The sequence below is a fragment of the Poromitra crassiceps genome, assembly GCF_964638095.1.
Source record: "Poromitra crassiceps genome assembly, chromosome: 14".
NCBI lineage: Eukaryota > Metazoa > Chordata > Actinopteri > Beryciformes > Melamphaidae > Poromitra > Poromitra crassiceps.
The window spans coordinates 26,869,596-26,892,095 of NC_139633.1; the positions used below are offsets into that span (position 1 = coordinate 26,869,596).

The following is a 22,500-nucleotide window of genomic DNA, read 5'->3' on the forward strand; positions in this document are numbered from 1 at the left end:
ATGTGTGTAGTTCTCCATAGATCTACTAGCCTCTTCGTTTTGCTCTCAGAGTGCACCAGATTAATGCATTTTATTTTAAAATGTACACAATTTCTTTCTTTGTATTTAAAATACAAAATATGAGTAACTGTACCTATTGAATTACAGTTAGAGTTAAGATTTGTGGTACTGTGAATACAGTTTACTGTCTTTAACAATAGGGATTACTTTGTTTGTTTTGTTACTGTGATGCTGATTCAGGATATGCAGCAGCCTAACCACCCGCTCCACCACATCCTCCCTCCTAGTAAGGAAGACGCTGCGCAAAGCAGTCAGTTGTCTTTGCCAAAAAAACAGAACAAATAGACTGAAAAACTCCACCATCTCTTTGTAATCATCTGTAATCTTGGATAATATTGTATGTATTTGACGTTTGGGTTTGTTTTAATATGTACTGTATATTGTCTTTTATTTCAAGTGTACATTCTGCATAATTCAATGATTGTATTGCAAGTCAGAATTAATAAACTCAAACTCAAAAAAACTCAAACTCTTGTTCAATTTTCTCTCAAATTCATATGAGGCATGCGTTTCCCATAAGTAGGTTTCTAAAAAATGTGCACCAATTTGTGCGCATGCATGCCGTGCACCTGCCACACACCACAACAAGGCAATGGCAATGTTGGAGGAGACACACAGTCACGAATGCGTTTTTGCCATGGAAATACCACTGACTCTATTATATATGTCAATGGGAAATGCATGTATATTTGACTTGCAAACATGCTGAAGAAAGTCGCAACATTACAACAGTGCGCATCGTGACCACATTGCCCTCATGTTTGTGTACATTCAGAGTGACCCAGAGTGCGCTCAGACGATTTTGAAGTATTCCAAAAGTATCCAAAGTATTCACAATAGCTTACTTAACTTGAGAAATCTAATGGAATATGTTATATTTTGCAGCATGTATTCAGTCATCTGTAGTGGAATTGGAATACTTTTTGGAGGACCAGAGGAGATTTGACAATGCTTTTTTTGAAGGGGCGTTAAGTAATTTATGACACTTTACCTTGATGACCTTGAAGCTGAGGTGGCGTTTGTACAGCATGATGATCTTGTACTCATCCGTGCCGTCGTCGATCATGTGCCTGAGCGTGAGCAGTGTGTCGCGGCTGGACAGTACTGCCTTGCGCCAGGCGGGGTCGCTCTCGTGGCAAATGACCAAGCTGCTGCGGTAGTTACTGATGGCCTCATACAAGATGGATGCCTCCTCCGTCTCCTCCAGGCACGTGAAGTGGTCCTGAGAGGGGGCGGTAACGGTAGAATCGAATGAAAATATGAAGACAATGTGTGTATGCATCTTAAAGGCATTTTGATCTAAGGGCTTATATGCTAGAAATGTGTTTCTTCGACAAATATAAATTGCGAAGTTGATGCCTATTTATGGATTGCTTTCTAAAGCCTTTGCAAAAAGATAGATAGATAGATAGATAGATAGATAGATAGATAGATAGATAGATAGATAGATAGAAGATAGTTTTGATTTATGTATCACTTTTTTGGTCACTGCATGTCATGATTCCATTTGTGTTATTTCATAGTTTTGATGTCTTAACTGTTATTCTTTACGTGAAATTGTCATTACACACGGTGAGGAAGGGCGACTAGCTTTCAGTGAGTGTGTGTGGTGTGCGTACGTGGGGGGAGGGGGCGTTACATGTATATACACAGGGGTAGGTGCTACAGGTTACTGCACATTGAGTGTTCAAGCTGGCGACATTTTCAAAGTGATCGAAGTGAAGTGGTTTCAGTGTTCGCAAAAGTGTTCAAGTGAGAGATTTTAAGTGCTACTCAGAGTGATGGCCTGTGGGTAGAAACTGTTTTTGTGTCTGGTAGTTTTGGCGTAACACAGTGCTCTGTAGCGCCCGCCAGAGGGGAGGAGTTGGAACAGTTGGGGTGCCGTCCTTGTCCTTTCTTGAATTATCATTTACTGTTATTCTAAAATGTGAAGAATCGTAAATTTGGTAAATTGAAAATAGTGAGCAGAGGCAGAGAGAGGAACAGGGAGACGCAGGAAACAGGATTGCAGGCCAGAGGACAGAGCAGCACTCCTTATGATCTAAATAACAAACACAAATCTTTTAGACGGCGGTGTTTTTTCCCCTCCCCCCACCTTTCCCTCCCCCCTCAAACACCACCCATATCCCCTACTGGTCGACCGCGGACTGACCCCAGGTCGATCGCGTCAAACATCGATTATAAAAAAAAAAAAAATAATAATAATCACTGCTCGTGAGGCCAGTGAAGATTCACAGCCCTAATGTCAAGTGGTTGTGGGACAACGAGAAAGTGTTGTGAGGTTAGTTACTGCAGGCTGGAAATGATGTGTGTGCGTTTGCGATGTTGAAACTGGACTGGTAGATCTCGGGAGGCTGGCTACTTGAAAAGTAGATCTTGGGTCAAAAAAGGTTGGGCACCCCTGCTCTAGCACCTTCCTCACCCAAACACCACCCATATCCCCCGAGCCAGTAATCCTACTCACCCGTCAAATTCTGACTGTCTAGTCCCTAACTCCCCCTCTGCCAAAAACCACACATATCCCCACTATTCCTACCCACCCCTCGAATCCTGAGTCTCTACCACATTCCTATCCCAATCTACGGCCATTTCCCCTGGGTGGGTGAGTGCCTGAGTGGCCTGAATTTTCAGTGGGACCACTGGTCCATCGCTGTGGTAAAAACACTACCTGGTGCAGTTTGAGGCTCATCCTGACTGCAGGAGCCACCACCTTCTGCAGAAGGTCCATATCGGCGAACACCCACTCGTCCTTGGTGGCGATGCGGAAGTCCCCTTTGAACAAGGTGTTGAAACCATACAGGAATGACTCCAGACTTTGTGGGTAGGTAGGTAGGTAAAGAAAGAGAGAGAGATTACGAGACAGTAAAGTTGAATGTATTTAAACCAAACAAAGACAAAATCCGTGAATCAATTGTCATGTTTAATATACTGTAGCTTATGTCTGAATGTTGTGGATGTGTAAAGATTTAGCCACTATTGCCCCCTTCTGGTACCGCTGCCTAACTGCACTATATCTATCGACAATGCCCACTATCTTCTCCCCATAGAGTCTGGAGTCTCTGCACTTCATCTAAACATATCCATTGTCCTTAATCCTGTATTTTTATGTAAATATTTTTTCAGCAATGTAAGTCAAAGCGCTATTACACGAATCGGGAAGCAAGGAAGAATACGCCTCTTCACTTCATTTATTACTATTTCTAGGTTTATTCTAAAAGAAAAAAGCTTTGAATATGTTATTTTTGTTTTTATTTGACTGATTTCGGGGTCTATAAAAGCAAATGACTTTCCTTCACGTGATGTTCCTACTGTTCCTTGGCCTGTCTGTGCTGTAATCACCGCGGGCCTAACAGTACCTGTTGGACATGTTGTGTGATGCAGTGCCGAGGGATCTCCTCCCCAGGACAGAGAGCGCATAAGACAGAGTCACCAGAGGAGAGTCTTCATCACTGTCTACAGGCTGCACACACACACACACACACACACACACACATAGACACACACAGACATGCACACACAGGTCAAACATTAGATATTGGCATGAATGCAATGAAAAATATATTTTTTTACAGATTTCGCACAGTCCCACGGAACATTTGTTGTGACTATTCTCTCTTGTGATAGTTGTGTGAAAATCTGCAGCGAAGGTGTGAAGAATATTTCACAGTTGGAATTTTCACATTTTCACAATAATGCAGTTTACTACTATACTGGACTTCTGAATGAGGAGCAGACCTGATTTGTAGAAAATGATTTTCTCATATGTGATTCTCAACCTTTTTCATATCAAGAACCCTTGATTTACACATGCTGAGATTTTGTCTTTCTGACTCAAATCTGAGAATATTATTTGATAGGATTTTGTCTAGAATTCCACGACTGTCTGTATTGTAGGTAGAGAGACAACAGAGAAACTATGATCAGAACAGCCATTCTTGTACACTCTCTACTTCTAAATTAAATAATGCTAAAGTTTAACAACACTCTCTTTTGCTTTTATTTTGATGCTCTTGTTCTTGTTGATATACATATACATTATTATTACTTTGTCATCTCTTTCATGTAGTCGTATGATTTTTTCCTGTATGTTTAACTTGTTTTGTGTTTTCTATAACATTGTGAAATTGTAACTTTTAGGCGAGGCTTCAAATAAGCCCATTGGGTTTTCTGCCTCTCCCTGCACTGTACATTATGTTATCTTTCTCATCTTTGGGTTTTTTTTTTTAATTGTGCAAAAATAATCAGTTTGCTGGGGACCCCCTGGAACCCTCTCAAAGGATCCCTCGTGGTCTCCGGTGCCCACGTTGAGAACCACATCTCTAAACTCTAATGAAGCTTGAGAGCGTAAATCTCCAACTGATGTTTTACCGTGTCCATCTTGCTGGCGCAGTGCTGGATCCACTCCAGGTAGACGTTGCAGAAGCTTGCGCGCGTCACGCCCTGCAGGCAGTGCACGTAGTCCTCGTCGATCTTCACGCTGAAGACCTGCGGGTCGCGCTCGATGTGGTGCCACTTGGTGTAGGACTGCAGCGACTCCTGCATGGCCGCGTCCTTCAGCCAGCCCGACAGCTTGGGAGACTGGACCAGGTAGTAGACGATGCTCTGGGAGGAGAGGGGGGCGGGAGGGGGAGGAGAAGGAGGTAGAGAAGAGGGGATGAGAGGAGGAAGGGAGAAGGAGCAGCAGCAAGTGGGCGGTAGATCTGATAGGAATGAGAGAAAGCAACAGTGAGAGAGAGAGAGGGAGAGAGAGAGAGAGAGAGAGAAGTGGAGAGAGTGCGTGCACGCTCACACGTGCACACATACCAGTGTGTTATGGCCACCGAATACATCAGCGATCACTGTTGGCAAGCTGCCATTCACGATTATGACTATTGCATTAAGTAGGAATGGGTATCCTTTCGGATTTTTCCGATACCAGTGCTAAAACGATACTTTTAAAACAGTATCGATGCCTGAACCGATACTTTAAAAAATTTCTAGCAGATTTAAAGTGTATTTTTTAATTTAAAGAGGATTTCAAGTGGCATGCTTTATGGTGCTTTCTCACTGGGAACGATTGCTTTCGTTCCGTTCCGTTCCGCACCCGGGAACGATCAACTATCAACTATGCCTGGAGCTATGCCTGGAGTTGATCCTCGCCCGTGGGTTGTCCGTGTGGTTCGGAAACGGTTGGCTTTCACACTCGCAAGTGTTCCATGTGCCGGACACAGACTGGTTCTTGTGAACGACCCCCCCACCCCCACAGACTGCCCGTCTGTGGTGACTACTTCCCTGGACTGGGCTGTGCCTAGAGGCACGCCCGAGGTCAGGAAAGAGGGGGCTCATCCACTGATTTTACTGAAATGCCTGTGGCAAAATAAATGGCGGATGAAATCCCTTGGTTCATATGCTTAACCCGGAAGTGGGTGCGACTTTGGCTCTGACTGTATTTGCAGTGAAAGAGTACCTTCAGGTAGTAGGTGATGAGCAGCTTGCGCAGGTCGTACACCTGCAGCATGGTGGCGGCGTTGTTCTCGCTGATGCTGTAGCCCTCCAGCAGGTACTTGGTGGCCGTCACCTCCCAGGCCAGCCAGCGCAGGTTGAAGGCCGCGTTGCAGGACAGGACGTGGGGCAGGTGGCCCGGCTCACAGCAGCAGCACGCGTCGTCCTCCTCCACTCCCTCTGTGATGGCCTCCACCTCCCGCTGCTGGCAGTACGTGCCTGTGGGGGGTGGAGAGAGATGGAGGCAGTCAGTCAGTCCAGTCAGATGCTACGTCATTCATTCATCACATCATTTATTCCTTTTCAAGGTCAGCAAACATTGGACAGAAGGCAGGAAAGACACTGGACAGGTCACCGGTCCACATCAGGGGTCAGTCGCTTAGGCAATGAAATGATCAATATACTCACTGAAAGCAATCATTCTCACTTCTGCCATATAAGAGAACGGAGGAAAGAATGTATGTATGTATGTATGTATGTATGTATGTATGTATGTATGTATGTATGTATGTATGTATGTATGTATGTATGTATGTATGTATGTATGTACGGTATGTATGTATGTATGTATGTATGAAGGAAGCAAAGAATGAAGTGTAAGAAATAAAATTAATATTGTGCCTTTTTTAATGAATAGCATACTCAGTTCTTTGTTCTCAGAGTGTTTTTTACCTACATTCCATGGTGAGGGAATCAGTGCATGTGACACTGCTATATATGGCTATGAAATGCTTTTGAGTCTTCTTATATGTGGAATATATTATGCAATACATATGCATTTTCCTATGTTTCCATATTAGGCGAGGTTTTTGGCTTTAAGTCAAGAAACCCAAACTCTGGCTTGTCTTTGATCTAAGTGGGTTTGTCTTCAAGCCAAGTGATTTTGGCTTTATGCCGACATGTATGTCTTTGCTTATTCTATCTGGTGACTTTCTTTGTCACTTCTTTTTACTCGTCTGGAACAATGAGGTGGACGACACTTTTTGAACCTTTGCTCGTTCATTACTGACAAGGGTGAAACTGTATTAGAGAGGCAAAGTGAACGTCACTTCCTGCTTCAGCACTGTACCAGAGATTTTCATTCGCCATTTATTTTCCCAAAGACATTTCGTAAAATGCTTATAAAAATAGTTTTACTTGGTCAAACCAAACGGTTCAGCTATATTTAGAATCGGGAGCGACCACAGGACATTTCACTCGGACCAAAACAAAAAAACAACAACATTGAAAACACATTTTCTTTAAACCCGCATTTTTTTTACGTTTTGGTCCGAGTGAAATGTTATGCGATCTGTCTTGTTTCTAAATATATCTGATCCGTTTGGTTTGACCAAGTACAACTATTTTTATAAGCATTTTACGAAATGTCTATGGGAAAATAAATGGCGGATGAAAATCTCTGGTACAGTGCTGAAGCAGGAAGTGATGTTCCACTTTGGCTCTCTATTTGTCCCCTACAGAAGAAAGGAAGGAATGACAGACGGATGGACGGAAGGGAGGAAGGAAGGAAGTGAGGAAGGTAGGCAGCATGGAAGGATAAGGGACAATGACCTCTGAACTCCAGCCCCCTCAGCTGGAAGGTGACCAGGCCGTTGCCGATCTCGATGAGGTGGACCAGGGCGTTGAGGTAGTCCGAGGCCAGGATGAAGCAGTCTCCGGCGCTGTAGTTGCCCCAGCGGCCCAGCAGGAGGTCGCCGCAGAGCGAGTGCTGCAGCGAGCGCGTCAGGTACTCGTAGAAGATGGAGTTCAGGTTGTTATCGTCGCAACCTGCCGGAGAAGGACAGTGGTGAAGGGCACAGTTACACAGTGTTGTGGAATATTGTTTATAATACAGAAGTCCGTCACTATGTGAGTTAACCGGGGACACCTCGGCATTCCGAAATGTCGGCACTCCGAAATACCGGCATTCCGACAAAATTGAGATCTGTCTCGCCATTGCGAAAGAACCCTCCCCCAGACCCTAACCCTAAACCTAACCTCTCCCACCCCCCACGCCTAAGCCTAACCTCCCCCAGAACCTAACCTCTCGGCGAAACATTTTTTGGAGATAAAAAGGGCCGCCTCTCCGAAAGCATAGAAGTCAATGATCGGAATGCCGACACTTCGGAATGGCGAGCTGACCCCGAGTTAACCATTCCTCTAGCTCAGCTAACAACAACCTCGCTCCCTGGCCTGGAAACCCTTACCAATGGCCTGTGAGTAGGAAGTGAAGTATAGGGAGCAAGCCTCCTAATAGTCACAGCGCCTCCAGTGCTACGGAGGACGATGAATGGAATTACAAGGAATTATTTACACTTGTACTTACACAGTCACAACTCAAAGAAATACTAAAGAAAGGATCAACAGTTACATGGATGGATGTGTGTGGAGAGATGACTACAGCCCCAGGCTACTGTTGAAGCAGAGGCTGCCTGTACTGTGGGCCGTAGTTAGGAACAGTCCTTACATGTCTCCTTATCCACTTAAGAACAGTCCTTACCTGTCTCCTTATCCACTTAAGAACAGTCCTTACATGTCTCCTTATCCACTTAAGAACAGTCCTTACCTGTCTCCTTATCCACTTAAGAACAGTCCTTACCTGTCTCCTTATCCACTTAAGAACAGTCCTTACCTGTCTCCTTATCCACTTAAGAACAGTCCTTACCTGTCTCCTTATCCACTTAAGAACAGTCCTTACCTGTCTCCTTATCCACTTAAGAACAGTCCTTACATGTCTCCTTATCCACTTAAGAACAATCCTTACCTGTCTCCTTATCCACTTAAGAACAGTCCTTACCTGTCTCCTTATCCACTTAAGAACAGTCCTTACCTGTCTCCTTATCCACTTAAGAACAGTCCTTACCTGTCTCCTTATCCACTTAAGGACAGTCCTTACATGTCTCCTTATCCACTTAAGAACAGTCCTTACATGTCTCCTTATCCACTTAAGAACAGTCCTTACATGTCTCCTTATCCACTTAAGAACAGTCCTTACATGTCTCCTTATCCACTTAAGAACAGTCCTTACATGTCTCCTTATCCACTTAAGGACAGTCCTTACCTGTCTCCTTATCCACTTAAGAACAGTCCTTACCTGTCTCCTTATCCACTTAAGAACAGTACTTACATGTCTCCTTATCCACTTAAGAACAGTCCTTACATGTCTCCTTATCCACTTAAGAACAGTCCTTACCTGTCTCCTTATCCACTTAAGAACAGTCCTTACATGTCTCCTTATCCACTTAAGAACAGTCCTTACCTGTCTCCTTATCCACTTAAGAACAGTCCTTACCTGTCTCCTTATCCACTTAAGAACAGTCCTTACCTGTCTCCTTATCCACTTAAGAACAGTCCTTACCTGTCTCCTTATCCACTTAAGAACAGTCCTTACCTGTCTCCTTATCCACTTAAGAACAGTCCTTACATGTCTCCTTATCCACTTAAGAACAATCCTTACCTGTCTCCTTATCCACTTAAGAACAGTCCTTACCTGTCTCCTTATCCACTTAAGAACAGTCCTTACCTGTCTCCTTATCCACTTAAGAACAGTCCTTACCTGTCTCCTTATCCACTTAAGGACAGTCCTTACATGTCTCCTTATCCACTTAAGAACAGTCCTTACATGTCTCCTTATCCACTTAAGAACAGTCCTTACATGTCTCCTTATCCACTTAAGAACAGTCCTTACATGTCTCCTTATCCACTTAAGAACAGTCCTTACATGTCTCCTTATCCACTTAAGGACAGTCCTTACCTGTCTCCTTATCCACTTAAGAACAGTCCTTACCTGTCTCCTTATCCACTTAAGAACAGTACTTACATGTCTCCTTATCCACTTAAGAACAGTCCTTACATGTCTCCTTATCCACTTAAGAACAGTCCTTACATGTCTCCTTATCCACTTAAGAACAGTCCTTACCTGTCTCCTTATCCACTTAAGAACAATCCTTACCTGTCTCCTTATCCACTTAAGAACAGTCCTTACATGTCTCCTTATCCACTTAAGAACAGTCCTTACATGTCTCCTTATCCACTTAAGAACAGTCCTTACATGTCTCCTTATCCACTTAAGAACAGTCCTTACCTGTCTCCTTATCCACTTAAGAACAATCCTTACCTGTCTCCTTATCCACTTAAGAACAGTCCTTACATGTCTCCTTATCCACTTAAGAACAATCCTTACCTGTCTCCTTATCCACTTAAGAACAGTCCTTACATGTCTCCTTATCCACTTAAGAACAGTCCTTACATGTCTCCTTATCCACTTAAGAACAGTCCTTACCTGTCTCCTTATCCACTTAAGAACAATCCTTACCTGTCTCCTTATCCACTTAAGAACAGTCCTTACCTGTCTCCTTATCCACTTAAGAACAGTCCTTACCTGTCTCCTTATCCACTTAAGAACAGTCCTTACCTGTCTCCTTATCCACTTAAGAACAGTCCTTACCTGTCTCCTTATCCACTTAAGAACAGTCCTTACATGTCTCCTTATCCACTTAAGAACAGTCCTTACCTGTCTCCTTATCCACTTAAGAACAGTCCTTACATGTCTCCTTATCCACTTAAGAACAATCCTTACCTGTCTCCTTATCCACTTAAGAACAGTCCTTACCTGTCTCCTTATCCACTTAAGAACAGTCCTTACCTGTCTCCTTATCCACTTAAGAACAGTCCTTACCTGTCTCCTTATCCACTTAAGGACAGTCCTTACATGTCTCCTTATCCACTTAAGAACAGTCCTTACATGTCTCCTTATCCACTTAAGAACAGTCCTTACCTGTCTCCTTATCCACTTAAGAACAGTCCTTACATGTCTCCTTATCCACTTAAGGACAGTCCTTACATGTCTCCTTATCCACTTAAGAACAGTACTTACATGTCTCCTTATCCACTTAAGAACAGTCCTTACCTGTCTCCTTATCCACTTAAGAACAGTCCTTACCTGTCTCCTTATCCACTTAAGAACAGTCCTTACCTGTCTCCTTATCCACTTAAGAACAGTCCTTACATGTCTCCTTATCCACTTAAGAACAGTCCTTACCTGTCTCCTTATCCACTTAAGAACAGTCCTTACATGTCTCCTTATCCACTTAAGAACAGTCCTTACCTGTCTCCTTATCCACTTAAGAACAGTCCTTACCTGTCTCCTTATCCACTTAAGAACAATCCTTACCTGTCTCCTTATCCACTTAAGGACAGTCCTTACATGTCTCCTTATCCACTTAAGAACAATCCTTACCTGTCTCCTTATCCACTTAAGAACAGTCCTTACCTGTCTCCTTATCCACTTAAGAACAGTCCTTACCTGTCTCCTTATCCACTTAAGAACAGTCCTTACCTGTCTCCTTATCCACTTAAGGACAGTCCTTACATGTCTCCTTATCCACTTAAGAACAGTCCTTACATGTCTCCTTATCCACTTAAGAACAGTCCTTACCTGTCTCCTTATCCACTTAAGAACAGTCCTTACCTGTCTCCTTATCCACTTAAGGACAGTCCTTACATGTCTCCTTATCCACTTAAGAACAGTCCTTACCTGTCTCCTTATCCACTTAAGAACAGTCCTTACATGTCTCCTTATCCACTTAAGGACAGTCCTTACATGTCTCCTTATCCACTTAAGAACAGTACTTACATGTCTCCTTATCCACTTAAGAACAGTCCTTACCTGTCTCCTTATCCACTTAAGAACAGTCCTTACCTGTCTCCTTATCCACTTAAGAACAGTCCTTACCTGTCTCCTTATCCACTTAAGAACAGTCCTTACATGTCTCCTTATCCACTTAAGAACAGTCCTTACCTGTCTCCTTATCCACTTAAGAACAGTCCTTACATGTCTCCTTATCCACTTAAGAACAGTCCTTACCTGTCTCCTTATCCACTTAAGAACAGTCCTTACATGTCTCCTTATCCACTTAAGAACAGTCCTTACCTGTCTCCTTATCCACTTAAGAACAGTCCTTACCTGTCTCCTTATCCACTTAAGAACAGTCCTTACCTGTCTCCTTATCCACTTAAGGACAGTCCTTACCTGTCTCCTTATCCACTTAAGAACAGTCCTTACATGTCTCCTTATCCACTTAAGAACAGTCCTTACATGTCTCCTTATCCACTTAAGAACAGTCCTTACATGTCTCCTTATCCACTTAAGAACAGTCCTTACCTGTCTCCTTATCCACTTAAGAACAGTCCTTACCTGTCTCCTTATCCACCTGGGACACCAGCCTGCTGTTGGAGTTGTCAATACGCTTGGTGCTGCAGAGGGAGGGACACAACAAACAATTCACACTAAAGACCAGACAGACCAGTCAACCTCCCCTTCCCCCCCACATGTTGGGTCTTACCTTATGTTGCATCATGACAGACCAATCAGTCAATGACTATTATCTAAACATATTTTTTAATTCTAAAAGTTCATAAAATCACAGTTAAAAATCATGATTTCAGGAGACAAAGTAAAATTGGGCCAAAAAATGATACGGCTACTGTTTATGCTGCTAGAGCCTCGGTTTGAGTATCACTGTGCTCGAGTGTTCCCAATTTAATTTATTGTTTGATTGTTCGTGTGAGATGGCGTGGATCACATATCGTCACTCATGGAGTAACAGCCTCAAAAAGAAAATCACTATTGAGTGAAATGAAAACTTATTTTAAAATGGGTCCCGTGAGAAAAGGGCTGAAAAACAGCTGATACGGACAGTATATATCCGCTGATTCAACAGCTCAGGAATACTCCCCAGACTGTATTCCCACTGAGGGAAAGTGCTGATGGAAGGGCTAGTCCACCTGAACACTGCTTATTCAGTGAAGTCCGAGAGACAAAACACATCGCGCCAGTCCTAACTTTACACTCCTACAGTAATCAGAGATACTTCAAACTAAATTGAGTGCTTTTACCACTACACTAACCTTGCTCCATCTAGTTTTATTGTAGTTCTTAGTTGTAGTTCGTCGTCAGGGCCTTACTTGTAGTTCCGCTCCCAGAACTTGATGGGCCGCGGGTAGGAGGAGATGAAGATGGCGCTGCCCAGGAACGGAGCCAGCGGCGTGTAGAAGATGGTCGTCAACAGAGTCTGGAGCAACAGCATGGCTGAGTCTGCCAGCACACCCAGCAGTCAAGGAAAGCAGATATATTGGTATCGATGCACTTAGAGTACACACGCGCGCACACACACGTGCACACGTGCACACACACACGCGCGCGCACATACACACACGCGCGCACACACACACACACACACACACACACACACACGGGTCTTGGCAGAGGATACGAGGCACAGCGAAGGGCTGAGCGAAGGCATGGAACGCGCTGCCCCAGGCAATCTGCCAGGGGGCGATGTAGACCAGGATAAAATGGAGCTTCAGCAGCAGCTCACGCATCTGGACACAAACACAAACAACACACACAGTCAGTCCAGTACACACACACACACTCACACTGCCACACACAAATGAAACGACACACAGTCAGTCCAGTACACACACACACACACACACACACACACACACACACGCACACACACACACACACACACACACACACACACACACACACACACACGCACGCACACGCTCATACACCCCATGTCACATAGTAAAACAAAGCTCAAATAGAGTACCGCAGGGATGATGTATTTTTGTAGTCGGAAGGCGGACGTGCCGGACATGTTGGATCCTCAGTGGGAAAGTGAATGGGGATTTTGCTTAATGCATAAAATAAGATCTGTGGTTAACAAAATGTATGGGAGTGGTAATTTGTGTTCAGCAGGATAATCTTCATGAACGTGGGAATCACTTTTATGACTTTTGAGGGCGTTTTCTGAAAATTGCGTTTAAAAAAGATACGCATTTACGTTTCAAAAGAACACAAATGACCACTCCCATAAACTTTTGTTAACCACAGACCATATTTCATGCATTTAAGCAAAATCTAAAACCCCGTTCACTTTTCCCGTGAAGATCCAACATGTCCAGGACGTCCGCCTTCCGCCTACAAAATGACATCATGATAAGAGATACCTCCTGCTACCACCACCGAGCCCCGTGTCCTGTTTCCTGACCTTGTGGAAGACGATGGACATGAGGAAGAAGTCGAGCAGGAAGCTCTCGGAGGCGTGCGGACAGTCGAACTGGAAGAAGACGAGCGTGAAGAGCAGCGTGAGGAACTGGAGGCTGGGGTCGCAGAAGGACGAGCGCAGGAGCTTCAGCCCGGCAACCGTGGTCAGGAAAGCATCACAGCTGCAGGCGGTAAACAAACAACACACAAACAACACACAAACAAACAAACAAACAACACAATCTTCAGCCAGTCAATTCATGAATGAATTCATCGATTCCAATTCAACTACGGTACTAAGGAATTGGATTTGGAATTTGAACAAAACCTACAACTGGAATCTAATTGGGGCAGTGGTGGCCCAACGGTTAGAGAAGCGAGCTTGTGACCGGGAGGTCGTCGGTTCAATCCCCGGGACCGGCAGGATAAATCTGGGTGGGGAAAGTGAAAAGGCAGCGCTTGCCCCTCCCTCATTACCACCACCACCACCGAGGTGCCCTTGAGCAAGGCCCTTAACCCCAACCGCTCCAGTGGAGCTGATCAGTGGCCAGCAGATCAGACTGTGGTTGTACTGGTCAGCTTCCAGGTATGAATGTGTGAATGTGAACAGGGCGCTCCTGAAAAAGAGAGCATTGCTCTCAGTGAGACTCCCCCTGTATAAATAAAGGTAAAAAAAACACACACAAAACTTACCACATACTGTATCTGTGGATTACACATAGTTATACATGATCCGCACTGAATATCATAAGATGTCAAAGGTTACTTTCAGATCATATTTGATGCAGAGGTGTAATCATAATCAATACATTATGATTGAAGGTATCTGATTGTCTGTCATTCATTTGATTCATAATGTTTGATTTCTAATGTTCAGCGAGTCAAGGTCGCCTCTCTTAGAAATGGCATTTCATTCTGTCACCTGACATTCCAATTAAATTCCAGTTCTGGTTCTTTAGAGATGGGTGACATTCCAATTCCAACTCCAGGAATTATATAGGAATTGACCATGCATTGCATTCTCAATTCACCTCATGAATGACTCCGACCCTGATAGCCCAGCAGAGCATATCGAGTGTGTGTGTGTGTGTGTGTGTGTGTGCGTGCGTGCGTGCGTGCGCGCGTGCGCGCGTGTGTCCACTCACTGGATTCCCAGCTTCTTGCGGTGACTGAGGGTGAAGCCGTCGTTAGTGAGCGCGCTCAGTACGATGGCAGGATACACCACGTACTTCTCGAAACACAGGAGGCCCACGTAGAGTCGCTCGAACCACATCAGCACGGCGTCCTCTGGTGGGGGCAGGAGGAACAGGAGCGGCGTCAGAACGACAGCTCACTAGAGAGGCCTGGCTCAGGTTTTTCCGGCAGTATCTTTTTCTTTAAAGATTAGCTAAACCCTCGAAACACTTTCCTCAGATAAAAAAACGATTTATTTAGCCGTGTTGTTGATGGATTCAGGTCCAAATCTTGGCATGATGACGTCGCATTCTGTGTCAGTCTACGAAACAGTCTGGAATTCCAGCAGCCCGCATCGATTTCAGTGGGTGGGAGTTTTGCCAGCGACAGCCCTGATTCGCCGGTTACGTTGTCAACTACGGCGCAGGTCCCCTGATTGGCCCGTGGACTTCGCTGTGGGCGGGCAGAAGTCCAGACTGATCCGTGAAGCGAAGCAGAACGTGAGTTCACGTGACCGGATGGTTTTGCCAGGCTAACATTTCAGTGGCAATGTGTTGGATTCTACAGACTGTTATAATCAGTGACTGAGGATATTAGTCACATTCATACATCAGTGATTATGTTGCCAAGATGGCTATTCAGAGTAGAAAACCCTCATCCTAGAGTCAAGGGGTTTGTGTTGCTGAGTGTGGCTTGGCAAGTTGTCTCACAAAGTATAGAGAAACCACACCAAGTGTCGGCTTATGCATTGACGGGAAGATAAATGAATTAAACAAAGATCAAGACTGAATGTTGGTCAAATCGGTCTTCACAAAGACAGACAGCTATCAGCTGTAGACGATAAGGGCAGGAAGACTGACCTCTGGGTTCAAACTGGTAGTACTCCTTGGTCTTGAGGACGGGGTGGGAGATCCACAGCCAGGGGTGGTGCTTCCTCAGCTGGGGGATCAGGTAGTGCGTGACGAATCCCACCGTCCCCGCCAGCGCGTACAGCACGATGGTCACAAATGGCTGGAAACAACGAGAGAACGTTTTTTCTTTCTTTTCTTTTCCTTTTCTCCCCAATTGCACTTGGCCAATTCCTTGTCACTCCTGGTCATCATTGCTCCCAACCCCCTCTGGCCGATCCGGGGAGAGGTGTAGACTAGTACGTGCCTCGTCCGATACATGTGCGGTCACCAGCGAGGGGTTTCACCGGCAGGACGCAACGTGTGGGAGGATCACGCTATTCCCCCCATTTTCCTGCATGCCCCTGAACAGGCGCCCCGACCGACCAGAGGAGGCGCTAGTGCAGTGACCAGGACGCTTTCCCTTAGTCCGGCTTCCCACCCGCAGACAATTGTGCCTGTATGGCCGCCCGGCCAAGCCGGAGGGAACACGGAGCTCGTGTTGGTAGGCAGGAATAATGAGAGAAAGTTGATAAGCATGAATAAAAAACAAATCGATAATGGGGAAAAAAGTAGATGAATTCCTTAAAGACCCCCTAAAGTAAAAAAAAAAAAAAAAACCCTGATTGGTTGCTTTGGATTTTTAAATGAGGCAGAAGGAGGGGAAGTCATTTTAAAGATTTTAACAAGATAATTTAACTTTTTTTGTGGGGAAAACCATCAGACACAAAATATTATTCAAAGTAGAGTATTTTGTTGCAAAACAGTCTCACAGAAAATTGTAAAATAGCAAAGTTTTGGACCAACGTTGCTATGTTACAATTTCGACTCGAAAATTTTGAAATGGTAACGTTCTGAGATCTTAGGGTTAGGGTTAGGGTAGGGGGAGGGGTTAGAAACAGAAAATCTCCGTAAACCACGCCCAAACCACGCCCACCCCTGTAGAAACGTACGTTACCATTTTACAATTTCGGAGCCGAAACGTTGCTATTTTACCATTTTTTGGGAGATCGGGTTGCTTATACACATCTTGAAACATGACTTTAGGGGGTCTTTAAAAATGTAAGAGACCAGAAGTAAGGTGTAGTCTGTGTGTAGGGTGGTTTTTGCTATTTTCTGTGGTGAGCTTGAATAAAATGAATGCAGAAAACAAGCAGGAGTCTCACCTTAAGAGACAGAAACACAGTACTAGCAGTGATGGCGAAGGTTAGGATGTAGGCCACGGAGCAGACAACCACATCAGACAGTAGAATCTCCTTCTGCAGAGTACAAGAGGGGGACAGAGCCACTATAATTCATAAATGCACACACTGGATGAAAATACATTGATCTGTTTGAATCACTCTAGTGTCTGAATATCTCTGTCTACTTGTTGGGAATCCACATGTATTGAGATCAAAGATGCCATAGGGAGTCTCTTTTTCTCTAATGCGCATTTCCCCATAATCATATCAGAGACTGAAAATGTTGTGTCGTCTAGCTGGCATCACTAGCTTTAAATCAACATGCTCTCCCCATGTATATGAAACTTATGGTACAGCAACTTTTCTGTGACAATTATTATTTTTGAAGTGTTGATTGGAAAGTTGTTTGCTCACTTATAGAGGCTTTGGAGCGGCTGTTTCAAAACGATCAAAATTGTTAAATGACCTCTGACGGGTGTGTGGATTAATATAAAACATTGGCATTAGTGGTTTCTACATGCTCAGAGTTTAATTAACACTGACAATTTTTTGCTGTGCAAGCTTGAATTTTGAACAATATGGTCAACTCATATTATCCAAATGTCTAATAATAGTCTGAACCATGATTCAGCATCATCCACTAACAAAAACATTAGGGGTCAAACGAAACAATATTAGATTCATAGGAACATTAGATTATTAGTATATTAGTAATATTTATAATTCAATTCTTGGTACCATTGAGTTCTGCAGCTTCTCTGGTAGCGGGTCTTTAACGGCGGAGTCTTCCTCCTCCTCTTCCTCGTTCTCCACCAGAGCCGGCATTAGCTTCGACTTGATCAGGGATCTGGAAAATATACATTGCATTTAAAGGACAGGACACCAGGGATGCGTTAGGCAACCACAGTGACATGCAGGATCCCATTCGCTGAGTAACATGAACAGATTTGATGCATTGAAATTGAATCCCAATTGAAAGCTGAAGAAATGTATAAATTGAATATATCAAGAAATTGAAATTGAATTCAGTCTAGTTTCGAATTTTTTGTGTTTCTAATTCTAAGATTATCGTTGCCCTGGTTTAAACAATTTAGAGTCAAATTAAAAGTGAAAAGACTGCTTATGAAGATGATTCTCATATTATTTTATTTCAGCTCCAGTGGATTGTGGTCACTCTGATTTACATGTAGTTCCACCTGGCTGCCTCCTCTGTCCTTATGTATATTAATTCAACCTGCTTTCCTTGCACTTTTCTAATCTTTCATTGAGTTGTCTGTTACAGTATTAAGAGGACAGCGCACACACAACACACACACACACACACACACACACACACACACACACACACACACACACACACACACACACACACACACACACACCAATGACTTACAGTAGTACGGAAGGGTCACTGCTCTGGCGGCTGAGGTGGTAGGAGAAAACCACCAAGAGGCCACAGAAACCAGAGAACAAGGCCGGGGTGTGCTGCTCATCCCATGGCTCCTATAAGCACACACACACACACACACACACACACACACACGCACACGCACGCGCACACGCACACGCACACACACACACACACACACACACACACACACACACGCACACACACACACACACACACACGCACACATGCATGTGCATACAAACACACATACGCACGGACACACACACACACACACACACACACACACACACATTTATGAATCACACAGTGAAAGGCATGTTTTCTTTAAGAAATTACACCATTTATCATTGCCATAAACTGTATTTTCACATTTCCGATGGTCCTTAAACTAATGATGTCTGACGACGAACACTTCCTTCAGGAAACATAACCAAATCTAAGCTTAAAATAATATTGAATCCAAATCACTTTATTCTACAACATGTGTTGTTTAAAATTGATACAAAAACAAACCGTTTCGACGAACCAAATCATGTTAAAAAAAACATTAAATTCGGCGCTCTGCAGCACAACAAATTAAAAGAATTATAATAATAAAATTGGGGTGCTGCGAATGACTTGGCTGAGAACAGTCATGTGACAAAAAGGGACAAGAGGTATCGTGTAGAGTAGAGGTATTGTATAAAAATGTAAATATTTCTATGTAGATGTATTTATAGCATGTGGAACCCCCCCCCCCCCCAATATTGGTAACCCTTGTGGGCACATGGACAAATGTATATGTAGATAGATTCCATCTTTTTAAGTGTTTGTAACATAAATGATCAAATAAATCTCCTTTATGATTTATGACATGATTAAAATGTGTTACACTTGGGGTTTAGAGGGTTAAAGCCGGACCAGACAACACCAAAAACAAATCTCTGTGACAGTTTGCTACATGAGGATCTATGCGGTTTGAAAGCAGTTGAAAAGCTACGACAGTGCGACAGTGGCCACATCTCCCCCCGCTCACATCCTTCTAGTCACTTAGGTAGCACTCGCTGCTGCAGTCCTACTTAGATCCATCAGTGAGTTCTCCCGCTGCAGGCTATTTATAACTGATATCTCACTACTCTTATATCCTACAGCCAGGAACACTGATCCAATACAATATGAAGGAACGAGAGGAGAGAGGAGAGGAGGGGAGACGGCGGGGGGGGGGAGCAGGGGAGGGGAGAGGAGAGAGGAGAAGAGGGGAGAGGAGAGGAGAGGAGGGAGAGGAGAGGAGAGGGGGGACAAGAGAGGAGAGGGGAGGAGCGGAGAGGAGAGGAGAGCAGAAGACCTTGAGAGCTCCAAAGCAGAAACCGTAGAGTAGAGTAAGAGCAATCAGACTTCGTAGGATGCTGTAGACTGCAGAGTGAAGACCTGTAGCAGCTGACACACACACACACACGCGCACACACACACACACACACACACACACACACACGCGCACACGCACACGCACACACACGCGCACACACACACACACACACACACACACACACACACACACACACGCAATGGTAATTATATAGACGGTTTTGTGTGTTTTTTTGTGTTACTAGGGAACCGTTTGGAACCTAGCTTATGTCCTGTCAGTTGTTGTACTAGCAAACACTGCAACAGGAAGTGAGCTGGGGGCAATTTTAGAATGTGTACGTTATCGAGTTAAACCCGTCTATACATGGACATATTGAAAATATGAAGGTAACAACTATGTCTACTCACCTGTCCCACCAAAGAAGTGCATGTCAATCTGTTCCAGTAGGTAGATGGTGAAGGTGTTGATCTGAGGGAAGAGGCCCACGAGGAAGGTGATGGGGAAGCAGTAGGTAAAACCTGTTACATGCATAACACAAAGAATAAGTCAAAATCTGTCTAATATCTATCATAAGACAACACATCATTTTTGAACAGAAGATGACCAAAAAATACAAGAGAATAGGTGTGTTAATTGGAGATTTCATACAAAGTCAATGCAAACGCGCAAGCAGATGTGATTTCGCCCCCAGGTTAGCTTAAGGTTAGGGTTACGTTAAGGTTAGGCTAATGGTTAGGCAAGTAGTGGTTATGGTTATGGTAAGTCTTCAGGAAATTAATGTAAGTCTATGTAATGTCGCGGAAACTGACTATGATTTGATACAGCGTGCGTGTGTGTGTGTGCGTGTGTGTGTGCGTGTGTGTGTGTGTGTGTGCGTGCATGTGTGCGTGCGTGTGTGTGTGAGTGTGTGAGAGTGAGTGTGTTTCTCCCTACCGACTAGCAGGTCCCTTAGGAAGCGCAGTGCGTCGTGGCAGACGATGGTGACCCCGTACAGCGTGGACACGGGCAGCTCCTTCACCCTCAGCAGCTGCTCCAGCAGCCAGATCAGAGCGCAGAAGATACAGAAGTAGGCCGCACGACTGTAGGCCACCAGCTGGTTATGGCCCTACACACACACACACGCGCACACACACACACACACACACACACACACACACACACACACACACACACACACACACACACACACACACACACACACACACACACACAATATAAACAGATGCTCTCTCTCTCTCTCTCTGCCTCTCTCACCCACTCACTTAACTTTTATAGTGTTGATGATTTTTAATCTGTTGTTTATTAGCCAATTGACCGTGATACACATTTAAGTCTGTAAGCTACAGTGAGTGAGGTGCAGCACATACAGGCAGACCCCCTGCTCACCTGCTGTGCTAGGCTACTGATTTCATGCAACCCAAAACATCTCGTCTCTTCCTGACCTCAGCAGAGGCACAGCACTGTGGCGCTGTTTGTTTCAACTTCACTGGATTGGGACTATTCTTCTAATATTGGTACAGTGAACAGAAGTTGGTCTTTTTCACTGCTGTAGTCATAAAACATTCATAATCAAAAAGCTGACGGCATCTTTCCATATTCTTAACCCTGCTTTCTAGTACAGTAGAGTATAGTATAGTACTGACATACTGTAGTATTATACTATATATATACTACGTTACTATCTACTTATCAACAACAAGTTTAAACTCACATGTGTTGGCGAGGCTGCATCTGGCTGAACACTCTGGAAAGCAAAACACGGAAGCCAGTACTTCATCAATATTGTCATGGCAACTGAAAATAGCATCGCTACCTACTAGCCAGTTTAGCAGAAGGGAAGTGAATGGTCACAAGTGACACATGTGAGGTCAGTTCCGCTTTCAACAGGTCAACATGACGAACATCCTCAATCTACATAATGATGTCATTCATCATTCTGTCTTCACATTAAACCATCAAAGAAGTCTTGTTTCACCCACACAGATTGGCCCGACTGGTCATTTCTTGAATGGATTTTCGTTGGACAGAGTGTGCTTCGATCAGTTCGTCATGTTGTTTATGAGCTGTCATCGGTCCGATGAACTGTCAGTCTTAAACGGTTAGTGTAATTCAGGAGAGGTCATTGTTTGGTTTGGCTGTCAATCATAGGAATCATTTTGAGTGATTGTCATTGGTTAAGCATTTTTTGCGCGTGCCAGGGAGGTTTGGGCTGTGATTGGTTGACCTTGCTGGAACAGATGCCATTCCAGGCAGCAGTCTGGCTTGTGCACAAGAGTGTGGATTGTGGACAATGAAGGCTTACCATGTGGACTCTCTGGGGAGATATTTTAAACCATAAATGAACTAATGACTCTTTCAGATTAAACTGAACCCAGTGGATGTTCCGACGAAGCTGGGGGAGGGCCAAGGTGCCCGTGACCCGGAGACGAAGTGGGTCGGCGCAGAACACGATACAAGCCAGAACTACTTGTCAGGTAGGGCCAAAAGCCTTCATGCTAAGCTGTGGCCATCAATGCTAACTCAGTGGAAACCAGATTTACAATTCAGTTTACGGTCGCCGGTCTTTGAGTGTGGTAGTCTAAATGAATGTACCCTAGACTATAGCGGAGCCAGAATACCATGACAGATCAGATAAACACATTCAAGGCCATGCCGTAACAAGAGTAAATGTTCATAAATGATATAGAAAACTCTAAGATCCTCTAAGATAAACTCTTAAGATCTCCCTCTAAGATAGAAAGGCTCCAGTGAGAAAAATGTAAGCTGTATCCACAATGTCCACGGCACTCTAAAATCTTGTAAGGAGGCTTTTTAAAAGCTTTTATTTGATTACGATTTTATTAAAATTTAAAAAGCCTTTCTTGTCATGGCTTAGAGCCAACACATTTGGACCACAAGACCTTCAGAGTAAATGTTCAATA

The 22,500-nt window shown here is 44.1% G+C and overlaps 1 protein-coding gene across 1 annotated transcript in view; it reads right to left on the minus strand.

The window, feature by feature from the left end:
* pcnx2 (pecanex 2) overlaps window positions 1-22,500 on the minus strand; it is a gene marked incomplete at both ends in the record, with an annotated part of 50,265 nt that overhangs the window by 6,906 nt on the left and 20,859 nt on the right. Inside the window, 19 exons of the mRNA XM_083650696.1 lie at window positions 1,052-1,282; window positions 2,729-2,873; window positions 3,417-3,520; window positions 4,429-4,662; window positions 5,507-5,760; window positions 7,093-7,308; window positions 11,717-11,775; window positions 12,487-12,616; window positions 12,795-12,903; window positions 13,584-13,761; window positions 14,725-14,866; window positions 15,613-15,763; window positions 16,806-16,898; window positions 17,562-17,670; window positions 18,217-18,326; window positions 19,559-19,650; window positions 19,987-20,097; window positions 20,513-20,684; window positions 21,291-21,323. Of these exons, the coding sequence (XP_083506822.1) occupies window positions 1,052-1,282; window positions 2,729-2,873; window positions 3,417-3,520; window positions 4,429-4,662; window positions 5,507-5,760; window positions 7,093-7,308; window positions 11,717-11,775; window positions 12,487-12,616; window positions 12,795-12,903; window positions 13,584-13,761; window positions 14,725-14,866; window positions 15,613-15,763; window positions 16,806-16,898; window positions 17,562-17,670; window positions 18,217-18,326; window positions 19,559-19,650; window positions 19,987-20,097; window positions 20,513-20,684; window positions 21,291-21,323 (2,673 nt within the window). The remainder of the gene's footprint in view (window positions 1-1,051; window positions 1,283-2,728; window positions 2,874-3,416; window positions 3,521-4,428; window positions 4,663-5,506; window positions 5,761-7,092; window positions 7,309-11,716; window positions 11,776-12,486; window positions 12,617-12,794; window positions 12,904-13,583; window positions 13,762-14,724; window positions 14,867-15,612; window positions 15,764-16,805; window positions 16,899-17,561; window positions 17,671-18,216; window positions 18,327-19,558; window positions 19,651-19,986; window positions 20,098-20,512; window positions 20,685-21,290; window positions 21,324-22,500) is intronic.